Source organism: Malus domestica, chromosome 04, assembly GCF_042453785.1.
Source record: "Malus domestica chromosome 04, GDT2T_hap1".
In the NCBI taxonomy this organism is placed as follows: Eukaryota; Viridiplantae; Streptophyta; class Magnoliopsida; order Rosales; family Rosaceae; genus Malus; species Malus domestica.
Genome location: NC_091664.1, coordinates 5114723 through 5136727, shown reverse-complemented (window position 1 = coordinate 5136727; position 22005 = coordinate 5114723). Strand labels below are relative to the sequence as shown.

Below are 22005 nucleotides of genomic sequence, written 5' to 3'. Positions count from 1 at the left end.
CTGGACCAATGACCAATTCATCATCTTCCTTTGGACGGAATGGATCTTTCTTAATGTCTAAAGAACGAACGACCATTGGGGTGCTAAGTGGATAAGCCTTGTCCATGCCAAATCGCTTTAGTATTTTTTCAATGTAAGCTGATTGATGGACCAAAATTCCACTAACACAATGCTCGATCTGCAGGCCTAGACAATATTTGGTTTTCCCAAGGTCTTTCATTTCAAATTCGCTTTTCAGATATTCAGCAGTTTTATGGAGCTCTTCAGGAGTCCCAACTAAGTTCATATCATCAACATATACTGCCACTATAGCAAATCCAGAGTTGGATTTCTTAATGAACACACAAGGGCAGATGACATTGTTGATATATCCTTCTTTAATCAAATACTCACTGAGACGATTATACCACATTCGCCCAGATTTTTTCAGCCCATATAGTGATCGCCTTAATTTGATTGAGAACATACCCCGTGGTTTGTTTGTTGCTTCAGGCAACTTAAGTCCTTCTGGGACTTTCATATATATGTCAGTATCTAATTCTCCATATAGATACGCGGTGATGACATCCATAAGTCGCATGTCAAGTTTTTCTGAAATCACCAAACTTATTAAGTAACGGAACGTAATTGTGTCCATTACAGGAGAGTATGTCTCCTCATAATCAATTCCAGGTCTTTGTGAAAAGCCTTGTGCAACGAGTCGTGCTTTGTATCTAGCAATCTCGTTTTTCTCATTGCGTTTCCTTGTAAATACCCATTTGTAACCTACGGGGTTTACATCAGTTGGGGTTTGGACTACTGGTCCAAAAACAGTTCGCCTTTCCAAGGAATTTAATTCTGCCTGGATTGCATCTTTCCACTTAGGCCAATCTTGTCTCTGTTTGCATTCATCAACAGAGCGGGGCTCAATATCATCACTTAATATGATTTCAGTGGCTACTGCGAATGCAAACATATCGTCAATGATTATTTCATTCCGATCCCACAATTCATTAGTACATGCATAATTTATGGAGATTTCTTTGCTTTCATGTACTTCTGTCTCTTCAGGACCATTTTATTCTTCTGGAAGTCCAGAGTCATGAATTGTGGATTTGTCATTTACTCTCTCTTCCTGAATGATTTCATTTGGATTCAGTTGTGCCCTCGTCTTTCTCTTCCGAGGGGCTGAATCTTTTGAACCTGGTGATCTACCACACTTCATGCGTGCACCAGATGAATCATTCGCTGCCACTTTATTTTGTCCAACAGGGACATCAATTCTGGCAGGTGCATTTGCAGCTGGTATATGCGATTTTGTCACTTTCATAACGTCATTAAATGCATCTGGCATTTGATTGGCAATGCTTTGAAGATGAACGATCCTTTTCACTTCATTTTCACATTGAAGGGTTCGAGGATCAAAATGAGACAAGGTGGGAACAACCCATGTCAGCTCTTTCCGTTCTTCTGGAACGGTCTTTTCTCACCCTAACGATGGGAAGACTGTCTCATCAAAATGACAATCAGCAAAACGAGCTGTAAACATATCACCTGTCAAGGGTTCCAAATATCTAATAATAGATGGTGAATCAAAACCCACATAAATTCCCAGTCTACGCTGATGTCCCATTTAGTGCGTTGCGGGGGTGCAATAGGCACATAAACAGCACAACCAAAAACTCGTAAATGTGAAATGTTTGGCTGATGTCCAAACACGAGTTGTATTGAGGAGTATTGGTGGTTGGCTATAGGTCTCAATCGAACCAATGATGCAGGATGTAGAATGGCATATCCCCATGCAGAAACTGGCAATTTGGTTTTCATAAGCAGAGTGCGGGCTATTAACTGAAGCCGCTTGATCAATGCTTCTGCTAAACCATTTTGAGTATGGACATGAGGAACAGGGTGTTCAACATCAATGCCCAATATCATGCAGTAATCATCAAAGGTTTGAGATGTAAATTCACCAGCGTTATCAAGTCGGATTGATTTAATGGGATAATTTGGGAATTGTGCTCGTAACTTAGTTATCTGAGCAAGAAGTCTCGCAAAAGCTACATTCCGAGTAGACAAGAGACAAACATGTGACCAGCTGGTGGATGCATCAACCAAAACCATAAAATATCGAAATGGTCCACAAGATGGTTGAATAGGTCCACAGATATCCCCTTGAATTCTTTGTAGAAATGATGGGGATTCGGCATCAACCTTTAGTTGTGATGGTCTAATTACCAACTTCCCTTGAGAACAAGCCTTGCAAGGGTTATCATTTGAGATAGCAATGTCTCTGCTCAATAATGGATGTCCATTAGAGTTGGTAATGATCCTACGCATCATGGTGGATCCTGGATGACCCAGACGGTCATGCCAAAGCATGTAAACCTTTGAATCAATGAACTTCTGGTTCATGATAGTATGTGATTCAGCTGTCCTTATGTATGTATAATATAATCCACTCGAAAAACCACGCAACTTCTCCAATATACGCTTCTGGGTATCATTGGAGGTAATGCATAGATACTCCACATTTTTTGCACTTTTCGTTTCAATGTGGTATCCATTTAGACGTATGTCTTTGAAACTCAACAAATTTCGAGTAGATCGAGTAGCATACAATGCATTTTGTATGGACAATATTGTTCCATTTGGTAACATAATCTAGGCTTTCCCTGAGCCTTCAATCACATCTGAAGGTCCTGATATTGTTGTTACCCCTATTTTTGTAATCATTAAGCTTGAGAAATATTTTCAATCACGAAGTATTGTATGTGTGGTTGCACTGTCTGCAAAACAAATATCTCCGCCATTTCTCATGTTCTGAGAATAACCACATTTTTTATCCATGCTTTCTGAGTAAATGGAATCACAGTTAACAAACAATTTATAACAGGAAATTTACATGCCATTTTTATTGAATTTGAAAAACTAGTTTTAGACAACAAGTTCAGCATAATAAAAGTACATCAAACATAAACGATTTAGTCGGACCGATATACTTCATTCTCCATTTCCATAATGAAGTCTGAAACATCTAGGTGAGTTGCGTCAAATTGCCCTGATAAATCAAACACTGGATCAGGTATATCCATTGGTTTAGCCTGGTCGAGAAAATTGGTCTTGACACCCTTATTCTTGAGGGAGGCTTGATACAACTCCACCAGATGTTTTGGGGTACGACAAGTTCGCACCCAATGCCCATTGCCACCACACCTATGGAAGGCTCCTTCAGAGTTCCTGGGAGCATTGGTCATGTTAGCTTTGCCTTTGTGACGATTCACATTTTTGAAGCTCGGGCCAGAATTATGCCTCTGAACCTGGTTGTGAAACTGACCACCATGGTTTTTGCCTTTCCTATTCCATCGACCTCGTTTGTGGCCACGTCCTTGTTTATGATAATTACCACCAGAGGATGTGGCGTTCACTTCGAGGGGAGCATCATTTACTTCTGAGAATGGTGCAGATCCAGTAGGTCGGGAATTATGGTTTTTCATCAGGAGCTCATTGTTCTGTTCAGCTACCAGGAGTACAGATATCAGCTGGTTGTATTCAGTGTAGCTTCGCACTCTATACTGCTGCTGCAGGAGCACGTTATTGGCATGAAATGTGCTGTAAGTCTTTTCCAGCAATATTTCATCAGTAATGGTATCCCCACAGAGCTTCATCTGAGAGGTAATCCTGAACAACGCAGAATTGTACTCCGCCACTGATTTGAAATCCTGAATTCTCAGGTGAGACCACTCATAGCGAGCTTTTGGAAGAATCACCGTTGTCTGGTGATTGTATCTGCTTCGCAAGGCCTCCCAGAGAGTTAACGGATCTTCAACCGTTAAGTACTCACTCTTTAGTGCCTCATCAAGATGGCGGCGAATAAAGATCATAGCCTTCGCCCGATTTTGAGAAGATGAGCTGCTTTCTTCCCTGATGGTATCTCCAAGATTCCCTGCTTCCAGATGGATCTTGGTATCAAGTACCCAAGTAAGGTAATTATTCCCGGTAATGTCCAGGGCAGCATATTCAAGCTTAGCCAAGTTCGTCATTTTCTTTTCTGAAAGAAAATGAGATGTGTAAGAACTTGCAGTAATATGTATTCCTAGAGGAATGTGATGTTAGAACTTCTGGTTCTTACAAATTTTTCATTTTGATATTCAGGCCAAAATGATAAGCACTCGAAACTTTTGGCTCGAGATTTTTAGGGTGAATGAGAAGGGCGATTGTACCACACCATTCTCATTGAAAGAATGTAACATGGAATGGGCGATTAGTCCGCACCACTCAAGTAGCAAGAAAATTGAAATACGCAGAGCAAATTGCAATGAAATTAAACAACAGGTAAATTTAAATTTGGAGAACAATGAGGGCGATTATACCGCACCACCTAAAATTGCAATGAAATTAAATAACAGGTAAATTTAAATTTGGAGAACAAGGAGGGCGATTATACCGCACCACCTAAAATTGCAATGAAATTAAATAACAGGTAAATTTAAATTTGGAGAACAAGGAGGGCGATTATACCGTACCACCTAAAATTGCAATGAAATTAAATAACAGGTAAATTTAAATTTGAAGAGCAAGGAGGGCGATTATACCGCTCCACCTGAAATTTGCAGTAAAAGTAGATCTACAGTCCAAGATAGGTGATGATACCGCACCATCTTGGATCGCAGTAAGATGAAATTTGCAGTTCAAGATGGGCGATTGTACCGCACCATCTTGGATTGCAGTAAAATCAATATAAATACTATGTTAGTAATCAATATCCAAACCAAACAAGTAATCAAAGATGTATGTAACCGCTAGTTGGAGAACTACGAGCAGGCATGGAGCAAATAGTTCGTCGCGGGGATATACCGCGCAGTTGAGGCAGATGAAGAAGATGAACAGGAAAAACCTTAGAAGAAACATTTTTTTTTTTTCGTTCGGCGGAGAGAAATGAGATAATGATTTCCTTTATTGTTTAGTGAATGTAAATGAGACATGGTTATACTTAGAGACTCGTGCTGATAACGTGTTATAAAAATGTAAAAGTTATAGAGAGATAACCTTTATTCGGGACAGGAACGAAGCAGTTGCAGAGTATTGTACCAACACAAGTTGTTGCAGAGGAATTAATGTATATTATTGCTATTAGATATTTTCTTTTCCTTTTTCTCTCTGCTTTGTTGAACATTCGTAAAGCTCTATTTATAAAGCATCACCATGGAAACAAACAAAAACACTGTTAAACATATGACATGTTCACTGTATGCATGTGGGCATACATATTATACTATTTACAACACTTTTCATAATCACAATGCTTTTAAAAATATAGGTTATGAAACGTTCAATTGCTTTATTTTATAGCTAACTTAAACGCAATAAAAAAACACACACACACACATATATATATATATATATATATATTTTTTTTTTTTTTAACAATCAATATTATCTACACTAAAGAGGAGGAGCAATAATATAGTTCAAATTTACATTTGGTGAGAATCGAATATAAGACCTCTCACTTACAAATGAAAAGAAATACAAATGGACCGTTGTATCAAGTGACATATATTTTTTTAAGCAATGAGTTTTTAGCTACAATTAGCCGTCACGTCGTCGAGTTCTCGTGTTATCACCGCACGTGAGACGCAAGGTTGATGTGGAGCGATCTGAGGGTCGGATTGTTTTTATATGCAAGCCTGACCGTTGAAACAAAGCTACGGCCAGGGTTTGACGGCTATGAGCCACCATACGCATAAACCCCTCACCCTAATTCTGACCTAAAACCCTCCCCTCTCCTCTCCTCTCCTCTCCTCTCGTCAATTTTGTTTGAGCTGCCTCCCTCCCTCCCTCGTTCAGTCAAATCCTCCTCTCCCCCGCCATTGAAGCTCTGCTGCCAAAGCTCCCTTTCACCCACTGCAAAACAGTAAGACCTCTTCAAACTCTCTCTCTCTCTCTCTCTCTCTCTCTCTCTCTCTCTCTCTTCAACGACTGAAGTGAGCCAGTCTTTGCTAATTATGTGGTTAAACTGTGATTTGATTGCTTCTGGATTACTTCATCACTTTTCCTCCAGTTAATATCAAGCTAAGAACCCTAATATTGGAATTTTTGTCTTTCCATCACAGCTTTAATGGCCATCTCTGCCCAACATAAGAGAAAGGGTCCGAAAGCAAACAAGGCTTCCCCCAAAAAGAGGCAAAAGAAAGGGTCTTTCGCCCCTAAAACCCCGAAGGAACCTGAGCTTTCGGACCATTACGAAAGCTCGGATGAACAAGAGGTAGAGGAACAACATGTAGAATTTGATGGAGATGAGGCAGGGTCTGGTTCAGATTCCGACAGTCTTTTCGGTGATGATCCCCTTGCTGATGATGATGCTTCTCTCCAAGGAAGTGACGATGATGGTATCCGGCTTTTTATTGTTTTCGTGCTTCGGTTATTGTCTGTTGTGCTTTTAGTTCTTTGATAGTTGAATATCATATATCATTGTGTTGTTATGTTGGTGCAGCGAACGGTTCAGGTTTGGGTTCTGATTCAGGTTCTGATTCAGGTTCTGATTCAGATGAATCTGATATTGAGAAAAAATCAAGACTTATTGATGAGAAGAGGACAAAGGAAGAAAAAGAAGGTGAAGAGGAACTGCAGCTAAACATTAAGGAAGAATCTGATGAGTTCAGATTACCAACCCAAGAGGTTATTGTTGGACCGCATTATGTTTTTGCAAACAATGGGAATATTAATTAACATTTTAAATTAACAGCTGATATATTCTACTTCATGCTTAACTTAACTTGTTTACTTAATGATAATAGGAACTGGAAGAAGAGGCACATCGGCCTCCTGATCTTCCAAATCTCCTGAGGAGGATAAAAGAGAGTAAGCATGTCTTAGGCTTTTGTATTTTTAAAATTAAAAAAATTCTTGATTATTATTATTATTTTTTAAATCTAAGCTTAACATTTATATCTAGTTGTTCGAGTGCTCTCAAACTTCAAGGCTTTGAGGCAAGATGGGGCACCAAGGAAGGATTATGTTGAGCAGCTTAAGAGGGATTTAATTTCGTACTATGGCTACAATAGCTTTTTAACTGGGGCTTTAGTAGAGGTGATTGATATATATCTTCACATTGTCTTGTTTTTTGTATCAATTCTGCAATGATCTTTTCTTACTTTGTTTGGTTTCAGAAACTTATGAGTATCTTATTCTGTTATCTAGATGTTTCCGGCTGTTGAGTTGGTGGAACTCATAGAAGCTTTTGAAAAACCTCGACCAATGTGTCTCCGAACTAATACGCTAAAGGTGACAGAATATTATAACATATTGAACTTGTGAAATGTGACTTGTTTTTATGTTTACCCTCAGTATTTTGCATATTTTAAATTGATGTTTTCCATTGTGCTTAGACACGAAGGAGGGATTTGGCAGATGTTTTAATCAACAGAGGAGTAAACCTAGCTCCCTTAAGCGAGTGGTCGAAAGTAAGGACCATCTCATCTATGTATTTTTCTTAGCTGTCTTTTTCATCTTCTATCTCTTATCAAGATTAATGAGACTGTTCATATTGTGATTGCAGGTTGGATTGGTTGTGTATGATTTTCAAGTTCCAATTGGTGCCACTCCTGAATATATGGCTGGTTATTACATGGTACATGCTTTACGATATAGCATTATATTGTGGTGCTCGTTTCAATTGTCATCCTTCAAGTGATTTGCTTACTGTTAATTTGTTTGCTCAGCTGCAAAGTGCAAGCTCCTTTTTGCCTGTCATGGCCCTTGCTCCTCAAGAAAAGGAACGAATTGTTGATATGGCGTAAGTAATTTTCTTTTTTACTTTATTTTGCTTATCTACTTTCCTACTAATGATATATCATTATTTGATCATTCTTAAATTTAACTTTCACAATACCTTAAGAAGATATCATTGGTTACTATGTGTATGCCGTACCTAATATACCTGTCTGCTTAACAGATGCTATGCTCCATTTTAGAAGTTCTTCCTGCTGTAATTGGGGGTCTGATTAGCGAAAACTGAATTAAACAATGTGCTTAAAATTTAGGGTTAAGAAGGAATTAAACTTTTTACTAGAACATCAAGTATAAATAGAAGAAACCTGGTCTGTTTTATGGGTTATCTTCTCTGAATGTAAGTCATGTAACCTCGCTCTTGCAGGGTGTGCTTGAGTGAGAGAATAAATTCTGTTCATGTTTTGAAGTGTTAAATTTCCTAAGGATTCTGGATTACTAAGCAATTATGTGCTTGGCATCATCGTCATGCTTGCATGCCCTGTCAGTGTCATGTAATAAGAACAGATTGGTTTAATTGTCTTGAACATTATACTCCAACTTCTACCACAGTTGTATTCTCCGTTGTGATAACACCTTTTGTCCCTTTGCAGCGCTGCACCTGGTGGTAAAACAACTTATATTGCCGCTCTAATGAAAAATAGTGGTATGTGGAGTGATGCAATTGATGAATGACATGTTATGCTGTAGTAAGCTATTATCTGCATCCATTCTTTTCAACATGTTGTAATTATTTTTCATATCCTGGATTTGATTTTGACTTTCAGCCCGCACAACACCGTGACAACATTTCATCTTTCATTATTTTCAGTTTCCTTCTTTTATTTATTTATCCTGCTCTTCTTTTGATGTACTTCTATGTTAATGTGAAAGCATGGTTAGTTAAGTTAGTATGGACCTTGATCCCAAATATATGTGCTGATGCTCGCATTTGAACTTGTGAGGTGTTGTGTATGTGTCTGCATGTGGTGAAAAGCCTTTTGCATGATAACAGTAGACATGCTTTTTAGCGTCTTTTGAACCATTTCATGCAAGGATATCGCCCTTTGGTTCATTTCATCACATTATCTATGATAATTAATTCTTACGTGAGAAAATCTCTGTTAAAATTTCCATTTTGTGCATCCGTCTTTAATCCTCTACAAATCCTTTCAAGTGTACAAATGCATGATCTAGCATCTTACATATACTTCAAATGTATAATGATATTGCTTAAAAGAACAAAAAGAAGTGAGAACATTAAGATCAAGATGTTGGTGCCATATTTCCCTCATATGCGATTTTTAGTCCTTTTTTTTTTCAGAACCTGTAGAAGCTCCACCTATCTGTTCTATTGGTTTTTTCATTGTTACGATGCAATTTGTTTCAGGAATAATTTTTTCCAATGAAATGAAGGAGCCAAGGCTCAAGTCACTCACTGCTAATTTGCACCGCATGGGGGTGACAAACACAGTAGTTTGTAACTATGATGGCAAAGAGGTTAGATTATAAGTGCATAGTTTTGTTTTGATTGGTTTCAATTTTTTTTATCATGTATTGTTGTATAGGACTATTTCTGAGGATTATTGTGTTTTATTATGTTCTGCCCAATTTTATATCTTTTCTTTTTCTTCTGTTGATTAAATCCTCTATTTCAGCTCCCTAAGGTTCTGGGAGTCAACGCAGTTGATAGAGTTCTATTAGATGCTCCTTGCAGTGGGACAGGGGTAAGCAACTGGGGTGAATGTGCTACCATTTACTTGGCTTCGTGGATGTATGAAACGTAACAAGTCTTTTGTTGCAGGTTATATCTAAAGATGAGTCTGTTAAAACTTCTAAAAGCTCTGATGAAATTCATAAATGTGCTCACCTGCAGAAGGTATATTGTTCTCCGACTTGTGATTCTAGACCAAGAAGTTGGTAGAAAGTCAACAGTTATTATACGTGTCTATTACATTACAAAAGCAATTAACAATCTAATCTCTCCTTTTCTATTAAATTGAAAAATCAACTTTTACTCCCCTTTCCCAAAATATTTATGAGAAAATGTGGACCTTTTTTCATGTCAGATCGATGGCAGACCTATATATTTCTTTTTTCCTTTTTCAGTTAACGATGTTTTCTTCTAAATTACTATATTCATTCATCATTTAGATCGCCTTTAAATTTTGTATTGTTTTTTCTGTAGCAACTGATACTTGCTGCCATTGACATGGTGGATGCAAATTCCAAATCCGGGGGATACATCGTGTACTCCACGTGCTCCATTTTGGTTGCTGAGGTTTGTTTATTGCACCCTAAGTTGTCTTTCTTGTTTTACTTGTTCCTTAATATTTATTTAACATGTCTTGCAGAATGAAGCAGTAATTGACTATGCACTCAAAAAGAGAAATGTTAAACTTGTCCCATGTGGACTTAGCTTTGGGGTTAAAGGGTAAAGATAATTCTCTTTTTGTGTGGCTCAGTTGTTGATGCAGAGAGTTTTACAGTTCTATACTAATGATTCTTTCTTTTTTATCAGGTTTGTCCGGTTCAGGGAACAGCGGTTTCACCCATCATTAGAGAACACGAGGCGATTTTACCCTCATGTTCACAATATGGATGGCTTTTTTGTGGCGAAGGTAAAATTGTGTGCACGTGTTGATTTTTTATCTTCCCTTTCTTTAGGTGAAAGTAAAGGGTTAAATACTAGAAGTCATGGGTCAGGGATCTCCTTGAATTGCGACCATAATTAGTTATTTGATTACTCAATGGTTGCAGCTGCAAAAGATGAGCAATTTGAAGCCATCTGCAGAAAAGTCTGAACTCGGTGAAACAGTGGAGAAAGCCCAAAACATGACTGAAGAAGAGAATGCTGAGGAAGATGACCAACAGATGTTGACAGAGGATGATACTAAAATTGAAAATAAGGTTCTGGAAAAAGAGGTTGCTGAAAATGGGAAACTAAAATCTCCTGGCACTACCAACCAAAAGAAGGAATCCCCCGTCACTTTGAAAAGGAGGAAGGGCGCTGGGTTAAGGTCGAAGGATATGAATTTCCCTGCTTTTTTCTCTCATCTGAATGGGAAAACCCCCTTGGAACAAAAACAAGAACAGAAAAAGAAATACCCGAAACTGAAGCACCCTCCTAGAGAGGAAATATCAAAAGCCAGGTAAAACATAGTTTCTATGGATAACTAGAGTTCTTTCCCATCATTTTTTATTCGGAACTAACTCAACCTTTTTCAAAATTCTGCAGGGAAGAGAAGAGGAGAGCTGTCAGGGAAGGAAAATCTTCCAGCAACAAAGAATGACCGCCGGACTGAGTTCAATTGGCAATTACACTGATGTGCTGTGTTGATGCTTTACCAGCAAGCAACCTGAGTGGGGGATTTGTCATAGTATGCTCTCTTTGTAAGCTCCGGTTTGATACAAGTTGCCCTCTGTACTCTCTACAATTCCCTAAAGTTTTGTTTTATTCCGTTTGTCGTCGAACAGAAATGATTCCATGCGTATTGTACTGATGCAATGCTACAATGACTTGCATGTTTTAGTAATTAAACCAAGGCTGAAGGAACGCTGTGGTCTATAAATTGGCTTTTCAATCTGCTGACTTTTTTCCATGTGTACAATACAAACATAACAGCTTCGTTTTGTTTGCCCTAAACAATCGTCAGATGATAAACGATAGGAGATTCGAGTTCGGTGTCCATGGCACGCTGCCCTGCCAACCGAAGAGGCCCGTGTTTGCCTGTGTTCGTAGTTTGTCTCGTGAACTTGTGGTTGAATCAGGTTCCGCTATAGCAGTTACTCCAGTTTCCACAAGAACCATCCTCTTGGGCAATTGGATTTGGGTCGTGTTTTCTATGATAGTCATTACTCGTGCTGAGCTAGTTTTTGAAGATATTAGGTCATCTCTAACTGAAGGGGTTATACATAATCCCGTCTATAATTATAGCCCTACAAACAACTATTTTTAAATATACGTGTCAAGCCATATTCATATATCTCCAACCAAAGGAGTTAAACATAGCTCCCAAATAATTTATTAGTTTTAAGTTTATATCTTAAATTTATTGGTTAGTTTAGTTAAACTACTGTTAAATGTTTTCAAATCTAGTTGTTGAAATTGAATCAATGATTACAACTGAGAAGCTTGACCCCAAAAAAGGATTAAGAGAGGGCTACATTTGGCCAGCCTAACGCCTCTTCGGCCAAATAATAGCTTGTTGGGCTTCCATAAAATTATAGCCTAGTCATCGATTGGAGATGAGTTTTTGAATAAATCAGACAATTTTTTAGCTTTTGGACCTTTAGCCCTCTCAATTGGATATTGCCGTGCACGGTCCTAAACCCTAAACCCTAAACAAATCAGACACTTTTATAGCTTTTGCACCTAAACTAGACGTGTTTTTTCCAATGCCAGATCCTACCAGTGTCCAGTTACTCGTAAACGCGTTGAGACCATAGCATGTCACACGAAAGTGCCTCTCTCACGGGCTCGTGAAGAGAAACTAAAGACATTTTATGGTTAAGACATTGCAAGTTAAACCAAAAGGAGAGGGAGAGAGGGCAGACGAAGTGGAAGAAGAGGCGAGGAAGAATCATACATACAATTTTCACTTTGTCAATCTGTGTGTGTGAGAGAGAGAGAGAGAGAGAGAGAGAGAGAGAGAGAGAGAGAGAGAGGAAAGAGGCAGATTCATACATACAATTTTCAAACCATTTGTCAGAGAGGGAGAGACGAGAGGAGAGGAGGGGAGGAAAGAGGAAGAATCGAACATAAAATTTACACTTTGTCAATGTCACAGAGAGGGAGAGAGGCGAGGAAGAATAATACATAAAACTTACAGTCAATGTCACAGAGAGAGAGAGAGAGAGAGAGAGAGAGAGGGAGAGGGGGAGAGAGGGAGAGGGAGAGAGAGAGAGAGGAAGAAGGTGAACATACAAGAGTAGCACATCAAGGAATTGAGTGGAACATAAATGGCCATGGATTGAGAATACAACAGAGATGACCTAATCAACCCGAATTACAAGAGATGTACACATAAGAAATCCCTCTTCTAAAAAGTTAAAAATTGAAAAAAGGTAAAACTTTCCCTTTTCCTAAGCTTCAAAATTTTTGGCATCTCTAAGAACGAAGGCTAACTCCAAGACGTAAAGAACCTAATAAATGATTTGATACAAACACCGGAGATAACGAAGACCATAAATGATCAAGAAGCAGATCCTCCAACACAATCGCAATTCGAAAACACCATTACAAACAAAAGCAACAGCAAATAACAGCTTCAGCTCCACAAATATTTCCCATTTATGAAGCCTCAACCCTGTTATGCTTTATAATCCTCATCCCTGTTATTTCTGAAACAATTAAGTTATCATATTGCCTGTAGCTGCGAGAAGGAGATTCGAATTATTGACCCACCGATGGAAGTAGCATGCTTGCACACAAGTGCTTCAGTGGCCTGCTCCTCAGTTTCAAACATAACCAAGGCCTGCTTCTTTCCATTCATCTCAAAGAGCTTCGTGCTGACAATGGTCCCAATTTCCTCTAGGTGGCTCACAATCTCCTCTTCAGTGACTTCCTGGGGAAGAGAAGACAAGTGGATCATCTTTGTTGGGGAGCAGCAATAGCGGTAGTTCTTTGCTGCATTACGGTTGAAGCGGTTGAGATTTGAGTTCACATATTCATGTGTGTCAGCACCTTGCGTTATATTTGGATGCTTTGAGAAGTTGACCTCCAATCGCTTCCCAAACAGTAGTGCACCCTGCATCACAGGTATGAATTTGCATTGGTACCAGAAGGACAACTTTTCTCACTATAAGAAATGTGTGAAGAGGAAAAGTGTATCGGAGAATAGATGTTAGAATGTGAAGAAGAAATGAGAAAGAATATATAAAACTTTAACTGACGGGGAAAACGTCCATTTAACATTGTTTTTGGCTTTTGTTGTTTGTTTTTGTCGTGTGAATCATTGCAGGTAAATTTTCTTCTCCCTACTATCATCCCTAGTGTCAAACAAATGTCAGTATTCCCTCGTTTTCTTCTCTACCCTTAGTTACCAAAAATTTAAAAAAAAAAACCAATAACGAAAACTCTGCCGGACTACTCAAAACCAAAGTTGAGTGGCACCAAAGACTGCATTATTCAACTTCTACGCCAAGCTTTCAGAGACTTGGTAAATCATCAAGAACAGTTATGATATCATCGAGAATATATGGGTCGTGTACAACTATCCAAACATAATTATAATAATGGTAGTAATAATCAACAATGTTAAACCTACTTTCAAACCTGAAAACCAACAAACAGATGCCACACATCTCTTGTCAAAGCTCTTTACAAGCCACATGACCAAAACAAAAGACCCCCAGACGGTTAAGCTTGCATCACTCACCAAAAAATACTATAATTCCATAGTGAGGTTGACCCCTAGGTATAAACACACTGTATCCTACAATAAATAAGAGAAGTTTAAACAACCACACCTTTAGAAAGTGTACTGCCAGTTCAGCCTGGAAGCCATCACCCATCTGGACAAGGGCATGGTCTGGCTTGTTCCGAAGAAGTTTAATTCTCACAATGTTTCCATAGATGGAAAACAGGTTAAAAAGCTTGTCCTCATCTATTTTCTGAAATAAAAAGTGCCGACATGTCAAGAATAAAGAACATAAGAGAAAGAAGGAAGAGTAGTAGTAGCATGACTTACATCAGGATTCAGATTGGAGACAAGGACTGTACACCTGTCGTTGGTTCCACTTATACCAGGAGGCAAACCTCCACCGAAGGCTGCTGCAATTGCAGCCGCATTTGGCATCTAGATTTAAGGGGAAAAAATGGTTAATTACTTATATTTTGCATTATAGTATGAATATAAACAGAGATACAATTAGGAAATGAAATCGACACACCCCTTTCCTATTTCTGCATGCCCCTGTAAAATTCTGACCATTATTTTCCTTTGATTTATTCAATCCAAAGGCCAGAAAAAGAGAGAACCGTGTAGGGGGAGAAAATGGGGTGTGAAAATCATTTCCCATACAATTAAGGAACCACATACTGAATTGGAGATAACATCACAAAGTAGAAGCTATAATCTTTCTTGAAAAAAACATACATTTCCAACTTAAAAGGTGGGAACCATTTTAATTGGAATTAATGAGCCTCAAGATATTGAGAGGCTCCTTGCTTTAAATAGTCCTAGTGTTGCTCACTACTAGTTCAGAAACCATAAATATACAGAAACCTTGGTTACGATCCTCTTTATAATAACCAATGTAGGCCAAGGCGATCCAAAGATTTTTTTCGTTTTTCAATGTCTAGTTGCAAAGGTATCAGCAGACATCTTATCTTATGCCCCCAAATAATGTAATATCTCAAATGACCAACTTCCCCCCACTCACTACCGAAACAAACTGAAGGAGATCCCCAAAAGCAGTAGGCACATTTCAAATTAAACAAGCATGAGCTGACACACAAACACGGTGGAGTTCCAGAAACCATGCGGTCAATTTCACATTTAAGAGCAAAAAGAATGAAAACACAAGGAAAAAGTCATCCACTAGACATCCTAAATATTTTCCACAAAATTGCAGGTAATATCCTCAGCTCCGGTTTATCTCATACACATCCAAGACAGTCTGAACAATACCCACCTGCGGAAATCCAACTGAAACACGAAAATGAACACAGATATTAATAAATTATTGTAGATCACAAGATTGCTGCAATAAAAAAAAAAAACCCTGAGAAATAAAGCACCTGCCCTGGCTCCAGTACCTTGAAGGCCATACATGCCTCCTGCATCACCATATCCAGACTGTAGCACAAAGTGAACAGAAATATAATACAAAGGGTTAGATAACTAGCAAGGATATAACATATGAATTTGAAATAAACAACAAAATGCAGTGGAACACACTTGTGGAGATCTTCCTTTTTGTTCTGAAGGCAAATTGGGATTTGTGAAATCCCTAGGCAAAGGATGAAAGAAAAAAATGATTCAGCACTAACAGCAGGATAACGTCAAAAAGATAAAGAAGATAAAACTAAGTCCATCAGATTCCAACAAACCTTGAACGCTCATTATTGTAGTTCACTTGTAATTCGTCAAGGCTGGATTATGATGAGAATAATGAACAAATTAATATTATCAGTAGATAATGAGAAAGAAATATGACCAATCCAAGCATATAAATTGAATCCGCAAATGATAAAAGGTTTGAAACCTACTTTGAGAACTGAATGTCTAGTTGACAACAACCATCATAAATATTACGTCCCTGTAGAGCAGATATGTTAACCAACGCTCAACAATTAACAGAACTAGGATGCAGCCTTCAAACAAAGTCTCTGTCCAAGCTGCAAAGCAATATGGATGTTTGAAGAATACCTGCAGGGCTGTTCTAGCTGCAACAGCACTCTGGCGGGATTGATACTGAATTAGGGCCTGAAAACCTACATGGTTGCACAAACAGGATGGAAAATACATTACAACAAATAAAGCATCCATGCACTGTTTGTGGCATAAGGTTTGCAAACAGAATCATTCTACAAAATGAAAATATAAAAATAAGTTTTTTATAGCTACTGAAACACTGATAATCAATAATTAAAGCGAATATGATCATTCTTATAGAAACAAGCACATATGCATCCAGCTTTGGATCAAGAGTCAACTTGAGAGTTGTAATCTAAAATAAAAGAGGCATAGACTGAGATAGAAAGAGGGAGAAAACTTGTAGAAGCTGACCAGCTGACTTCTGAAAAGTGACGATCTTCTCAACAAAACCATGAGGAAAAAACACTTGATGCAGGACTTCCACTGTAATAGGATATAGCATGTGATGAACTGTAACTAACAGAATTCGGTTTGGCTGTGCATCCAGATAGTGTCCGACAGCAGAACAGCATAGAAACAGAGGAGAGAGGAGAATAAATAGAGAAGTACAGATAGAGAAAGAGACATGTAAAGTGATAATAAAATTAATATCTAACTATAAAAGGATGGAAAGCATGTAAAACATGAAAAGAAATATGAAAGGATCTAAGATACGAATATAGGTGCCCATGAAGAAATTCGGAACAGGCTTGATTTGTGTAATCTATACTATTTGTGTTCATTGTTGAATCCTGAACCCTGTCAACAAGTATTGGGAGATCTTCTAAAAATTTGAACAGTATTCATCCAATCAAACTGGACTATCAGAGATTGATTATAATCTTAAACTGTGGTAACAGAAAAATATATTTAAAAGGTTGACATTACTCTATTAGAAGGCCCTGTTAAGACATATTAAAGAGGGAGGAAAGAAAAAGAAACTTCTCTTATTCAGGCTACCCCGCAAACGATCCAATAACCTATCTGCATTTGATCTGGCTGTTCTAAGACAAGTATGCAGATGAGGCATTGGGCATTACATCACAAAAGACAAAAGATGTTAACCTTCAGGAATATGCTAATCCTATCACTTATTATGTAATTTATACTGAATGTCCCTTGACCACATTTAAAAATCAATTTGACCTGAAATGCTATTTACTTTGTTTATAAAAAATAAAAGAAACACAGAAGTGACCTCCAGAAAAAGAACCAAATGCAACTGATAGGCCTTCTTTTGGTACTTTGTTTATAAAAAATAAAAGAAACACAGAAGGGGTGCTGCTATTCATTGCAAAGGGACTTCTTTTGGTACTAATTGCAAAGACTTTATGACATCTGCATTCTGCCATAGGATCCTAAAGAGCAAATTTTGGTAGCACACGACCTGCACATGTTTTGTTTTTCTTCAAAAAGTCACCGGTAACTGACCCATCAATTTATGATAAACCATTGGAGGCCAAGCAGAACTATGCTTCCCCAATTCACTCACAATACACTAATAAATGCTCTCTTTAAAAAAGGTTAAAAACATAAGGTTTACATACATGAGAATATATAACCTGTCAGGTGAAGAAAACAATGTGAGGCAGGAAATATGACCTTATAACATACATAATTACATAAGTTCTCTGAATAACAGATTTTTAAACATGATACATTTTACTATTGCCTAGGTAAATATAACGCTAAACATTCGCACCTGTATTAACTAAAATTATAGTGAAAGTACAATATTATACAGAAATTGTCGAAATTATATGGAAATTTATATGGTTTATGGCTTTAATACATAAGAAGGTTAAAACTAATGCGGTTTATGGCCTTAATACATCATAAAAAACTATATGGACCTTTTTCTTTTGAACCAATATAAAGGGTTTTTTTTTTTTTTTTTTTTTTTTTTTTTTATTTATTTATAAAGCATAGACGTAAGAGGTCGCACTTGGTGCGATGGCAAGTGCTTTCGCCCATGAGCGGTAGGTCTCGGGTTCGAGACTTGGGAGCAGCCTCTCCATAAATGGGGGTAAGGCTAGCCGACATTTACCTCTCCCAGACCCTGCGTAAAGCGGGAGCCTTGTGCACTGGGTACGACCTTTTTATTTATTTATAAAGCATAGACGTCCACTTCCCCATGTGACATTTCAACCTCCATCGGAAAAATATCGGACCAATATGTCTATACCTTCACCACATGCCACTTCAGCTCTACTAACGACAGAGTAAAAAGTACTAACATACCAGAAGGTGATTCATTCTAATGTTTATTACTGGATAACACTTTTTATAGAAGTATCAAGCCTACAAAGTACCAACCTCATCTCCTCGTCCTTGAGCATTCTGGTACATTGTTGTCAGTTCTTGATGTGAGGAGAATTGGACATATACATTCCTTCCCCTAATATCATAGAAAGTATAAACTGAGATTAAAATGTATATGATATTAAAGACTAAACCAGAAATGGAAACAAATTTTTACTTAAATTGCTATGCAAATCACAATATATAGAGCGTAATACAGAGAGGGGGGGGGGGACACCATTTTTTACCTTATGGCAGGCTGAACATTTGCATAGAACTGCAGTGCACTGACTGCAGCAGCAGTATCTTGCATTTGGATAAGAGCCTGCACATGTAGCAGATTTCACATGACACATGAAATATACAACATAAACCCTCTATCTCTAGATTCTCTACCATATTGTAATGAGAATTTAAACCTGATTTTTTGCACGAAGCATCACAAGCTTAGTTATGACTCCAAATGGCTGAAATAGCTGAAGCAAATCATTCTAGTAGACCAACATAAGATTCGTCAGAAATAGTTAAAAGAAATAAAAGCATAATAAGCTCAAAATGATTCTACCACGTAATACTTATATGTAACAAATTAAAGAATTAAACTCCTTTAAAGAGAAAGGTACTTCCCTCTAAAATCAGCACTAATTCTCATTATTCATCGTATCAAACCATTCTCTTCACATTTAGATATAGTGAAAGTCAATTAAACATAATTTTCTTCTGGATTGTCCAAGAGGCACTAAACTCATCAGTATAAGACTCTATGCTTCTAGTTTTAGGAGACCACGAATTCAACCCAAGTAAAGTACATTGTCAATCATACAAATTTTTGGAAAGCCATCAAAACAAATCTAAAATTTTAAATCCGCTGAATCTCGGCATTTGCAGAGACACAGTGAAGGGCATAAACATACTTCAGAAATTTCATGCCCCACGTTTCGAACATGAATGACTTTAGAAGGTTCTGTCATCGTGGAAAACCCTGCAACAACCCAACCAACCATAGCCAACCACACATTAGCATTTTCAGGCACAACCCAATTTCAAACAACACCAAATACACCATAGCTGTGTAATAGCAATGCAAATTCTTAAGTTCGGTGAAAACCCCAAATTAACCAGATAAAAATGGCTTCAAACAACAATAATTCCCTTCAAAATACAAAAAATTATTGAGCTTTTCTTCAAAAAATTAATTAGAATACCAAATTAAGCTTTTTTTTTTTTTCAGAGGGCAAAATAGTAAACGAAAAGGGGAAACTGAGCTGACAAAATTGATAAAGAACTCAAAGCCTAAAGACCTGTTTGGTTGCCGAGAAAGCAACGGAAGGAAAATATAGCTGCAGAATCAAACACGTCCAGTGATGTATTAGATCCCAGATTCCCAGTTACCGGATTATGATTTTCCCTGGCTATTTCTCTACAACCAAACGCACCTTCATATGCTTAAAACGACATCGACAATGAAAGGTAAGACGGAGGAAAGGGACTTGCCTCTGAGAGAGAGAGAGAGAGAGACACACACACACACACAGAGCGATCGAAGGAGGTCGGAAGTGAAGAGGGAAACTCAGTCAGGGCCGCAAAGAGAGAGAGAGAGAGATCGAGTGTTTGACATGTAATTGCAAGATATGGTTAGATTGGAATGCGCACAATCAAAGTACAACAAACACCCACACCCATTTGCCCTAACCTAAACTTGGATTTCAAACACGTGCGAGGCCAGGGTCAGTCCTTGGACCCCACTAAAACCATAAAAAATGTAAGCCTAATCGGGCAAATGGTCCTCATTGTTGCAAAGTATTCGAAAAATAGCTCATAGGTAAAAAAATTCAAATTTAAACTCCTGTGTTGAAGTTTGTTATGATTTATGTCAAAAATCAAAGCTTCTGTCATTTCTCCATTAATAGCCCACAAGTGAGCCTCGTGTATTTAGCCTCACACTTGAGGCTCATGTGTAGGTTATCAGAGGAATAACAGAAATTTTAATTTTGGACATAAATCCTAACAAACTTCACCATAGTAGTTTAAATTTGAATATTTTTACCACAAGAGCTATCTTTTGAATATCATGTAACCACGAGGACCATTTATTCAATTAATAAGCCTAATTTGCATTATGGTTAATTAATAAAATTAAAAAAAAACGTTTGGTAAAATTAAATATTTCACTTATTATAGAAATAATGACCCTTGGACAATAACTTGTAAAAAGTTGTTTGTAGGTTACTTTATAAAACTGCTTCCATAAAAAGCGGAGTTGAGCATATAATGAATATTTTAAATTCTTGTAATACCATTATTAATTTAACAATGACATTATTTATTCTTTTATACACATTTTATCTCTAAAGTAACAAAGTGATTGTCACCACATACCACTACAACCACTAATCTTACACCACTACCACAATGGTCACCACCATTGCCACCATTGCCACCAACACAACAATCACAACCGCCACCACTACCGCTACAACCACAACACCACCTCCACCACCGCATTGTCGTCACCACAACCACAATTGCCACCACTGCCACCATCGTCGTTGCTTCCCTACCACCATTGTTGTTATCTCTGCACCACAACCATCACACCCAACTATTGGCACCACCATCATAGCCTCACCATTGTTGCTGCCATCACCAATGTCGCCCTCACCGCTATAGCTGCTACCACCTATATAATTGCAATCACCAACCTTACACAACCGTGGAGATCACCTCTTTCGCTACCATCACTATTACCTCTACACTACAAAACACCACACCCTACTAGTGTCACTACCTCCCTTCCTCCACCATTGTCGATGTAAAATAACCATCATTGCCTTTGCTACCGCTTATCGTTGCCACCACCGCCACTACATGTCCATTTTTTTTTATCATATACAAACTTATATAAATTTACCAAGCGTTTTTACACTATTTTTCATGCTCATATTTTAAAAGGGGTGCTAACCACACACTCCTTATAAATTTCTGTCCGTTGATCTTCTTCAATTCATCCGATCCGACGGCCGAAACCAAAAAGATATGGGAGAAGTAAAAAATGGTGTGTGGATATCACACCCCTTTTTAAAAATATAGTTTATCAAATACTCATTTGCTTAAGTTACAACTGATTATTCTTAAAGAAAAGTCGGTTTTTTTTTATTTTTTTTTAAAGCACATCAATCCCAACTGTTCTACAATAGTTTAGTGGTATTCCTCTTTCTTGATAAATAGTGTTAGGTTCATATCTTGTAATGACGATTTTGAAATCAATTTATTCCGCCACCCTCTCTGTGTAAATATATATATTTTTAAATAAATTAAAAAAATGTAAATTAGTTTAGTCAAGCTCAAGTTCAGCTTCAATGCTATATTTGCGTTGGCTAAATCTAAGTTACTTGATGAATAAGAACAACTAATCGTCGCTAAACCCTTCCCTTGGCCTGTAGGGGGCAATTCCTCTTTAAGTCTCTTACCCGTCATGTTTCTCTTATCTTCCAAGTCTCTTCCCACAATGTTTCTCTAATCTTCTAACCATCTTCGTCTTCGGGTTGTTATCGCGCTCTCGCTCTGTCCAGGTGAACATTTGGTAAGGACCATG

General features: G+C 37.8%; 3 protein-coding genes across 11 annotated transcripts; 1 reads left to right on the top strand and 2 right to left on the bottom strand.

The window, feature by feature from the left end:
- Positions 1-2960: 2960 nt before the first annotated feature.
- Positions 2961-4019, bottom strand: LOC139194945 (uncharacterized). The gene has a single exon (XM_070820107.1). The coding sequence runs from the start codon at positions 4017-4019 to the stop codon at positions 2961-2963; it is 1059 nt and encodes a 352-aa protein (XP_070676208.1).
- Positions 4020-5686: 1667 nt separating this feature from the next.
- On the top strand, positions 5687-11330 carry LOC103432749 (26S rRNA (cytosine-C(5))-methyltransferase NOP2B). 2 transcript variants are annotated; one of them, XM_008370951.4, is made up of 18 exons: positions 5687-5893; positions 6093-6368; positions 6473-6657; positions 6777-6840; positions 6935-7068; positions 7180-7263; positions 7368-7442; positions 7538-7609; positions 7701-7774; positions 8361-8413; positions 9137-9246; positions 9405-9473; positions 9551-9625; positions 9935-10027; positions 10101-10180; positions 10268-10367; positions 10507-10898; positions 10985-11330. In XM_008370951.4, exons 2-18 carry the CDS (start codon positions 6098-6100, stop codon positions 11037-11039), a joined length of 1986 nt encoding a protein of 661 aa, XP_008369173.3. In that variant the 5' UTR covers positions 5687-5893; positions 6093-6097; the 3' UTR covers positions 11040-11330. The 2 variants fall into 2 exon arrangements, with proteins under 2 accessions (XP_008369173.3, XP_070676035.1); XM_070819934.1 differs by having other exon boundaries at positions 5702-5893; positions 6515-6657.
- Positions 11331-12922: 1592 nt separating this feature from the next.
- LOC103432794 (polypyrimidine tract-binding protein homolog 3) lies at positions 12923-20092 on the bottom strand. Of its 8 annotated transcripts, none has more exons than XM_070819930.1 (15): positions 19905-20092; positions 19325-19392; positions 18830-18901; positions 18659-18735; positions 18426-18507; positions 16482-16605; positions 16122-16186; positions 15962-16011; positions 15803-15844; positions 15651-15702; positions 15491-15548; positions 15385-15398; positions 14439-14546; positions 14218-14361; positions 12923-13496 (listed from the first exon to the last, which is right to left on the bottom strand). In XM_070819930.1, exons 2-15 carry the CDS (start codon positions 19379-19381, stop codon positions 13107-13109), a joined length of 1335 nt encoding a protein of 444 aa, XP_070676031.1. In that variant the 5' UTR covers positions 19382-19392; positions 19905-20092; the 3' UTR covers positions 12923-13106. The 8 variants fall into 8 exon arrangements, with proteins under 8 accessions (XP_070676031.1, XP_070676033.1, XP_070676030.1 ...); XM_070819932.1 differs by having other exon boundaries at positions 15509-15548; XM_070819929.1 differs by having other exon boundaries at positions 19712-20074.
- Positions 20093-22005: the final 1913 nt, after the last annotated feature.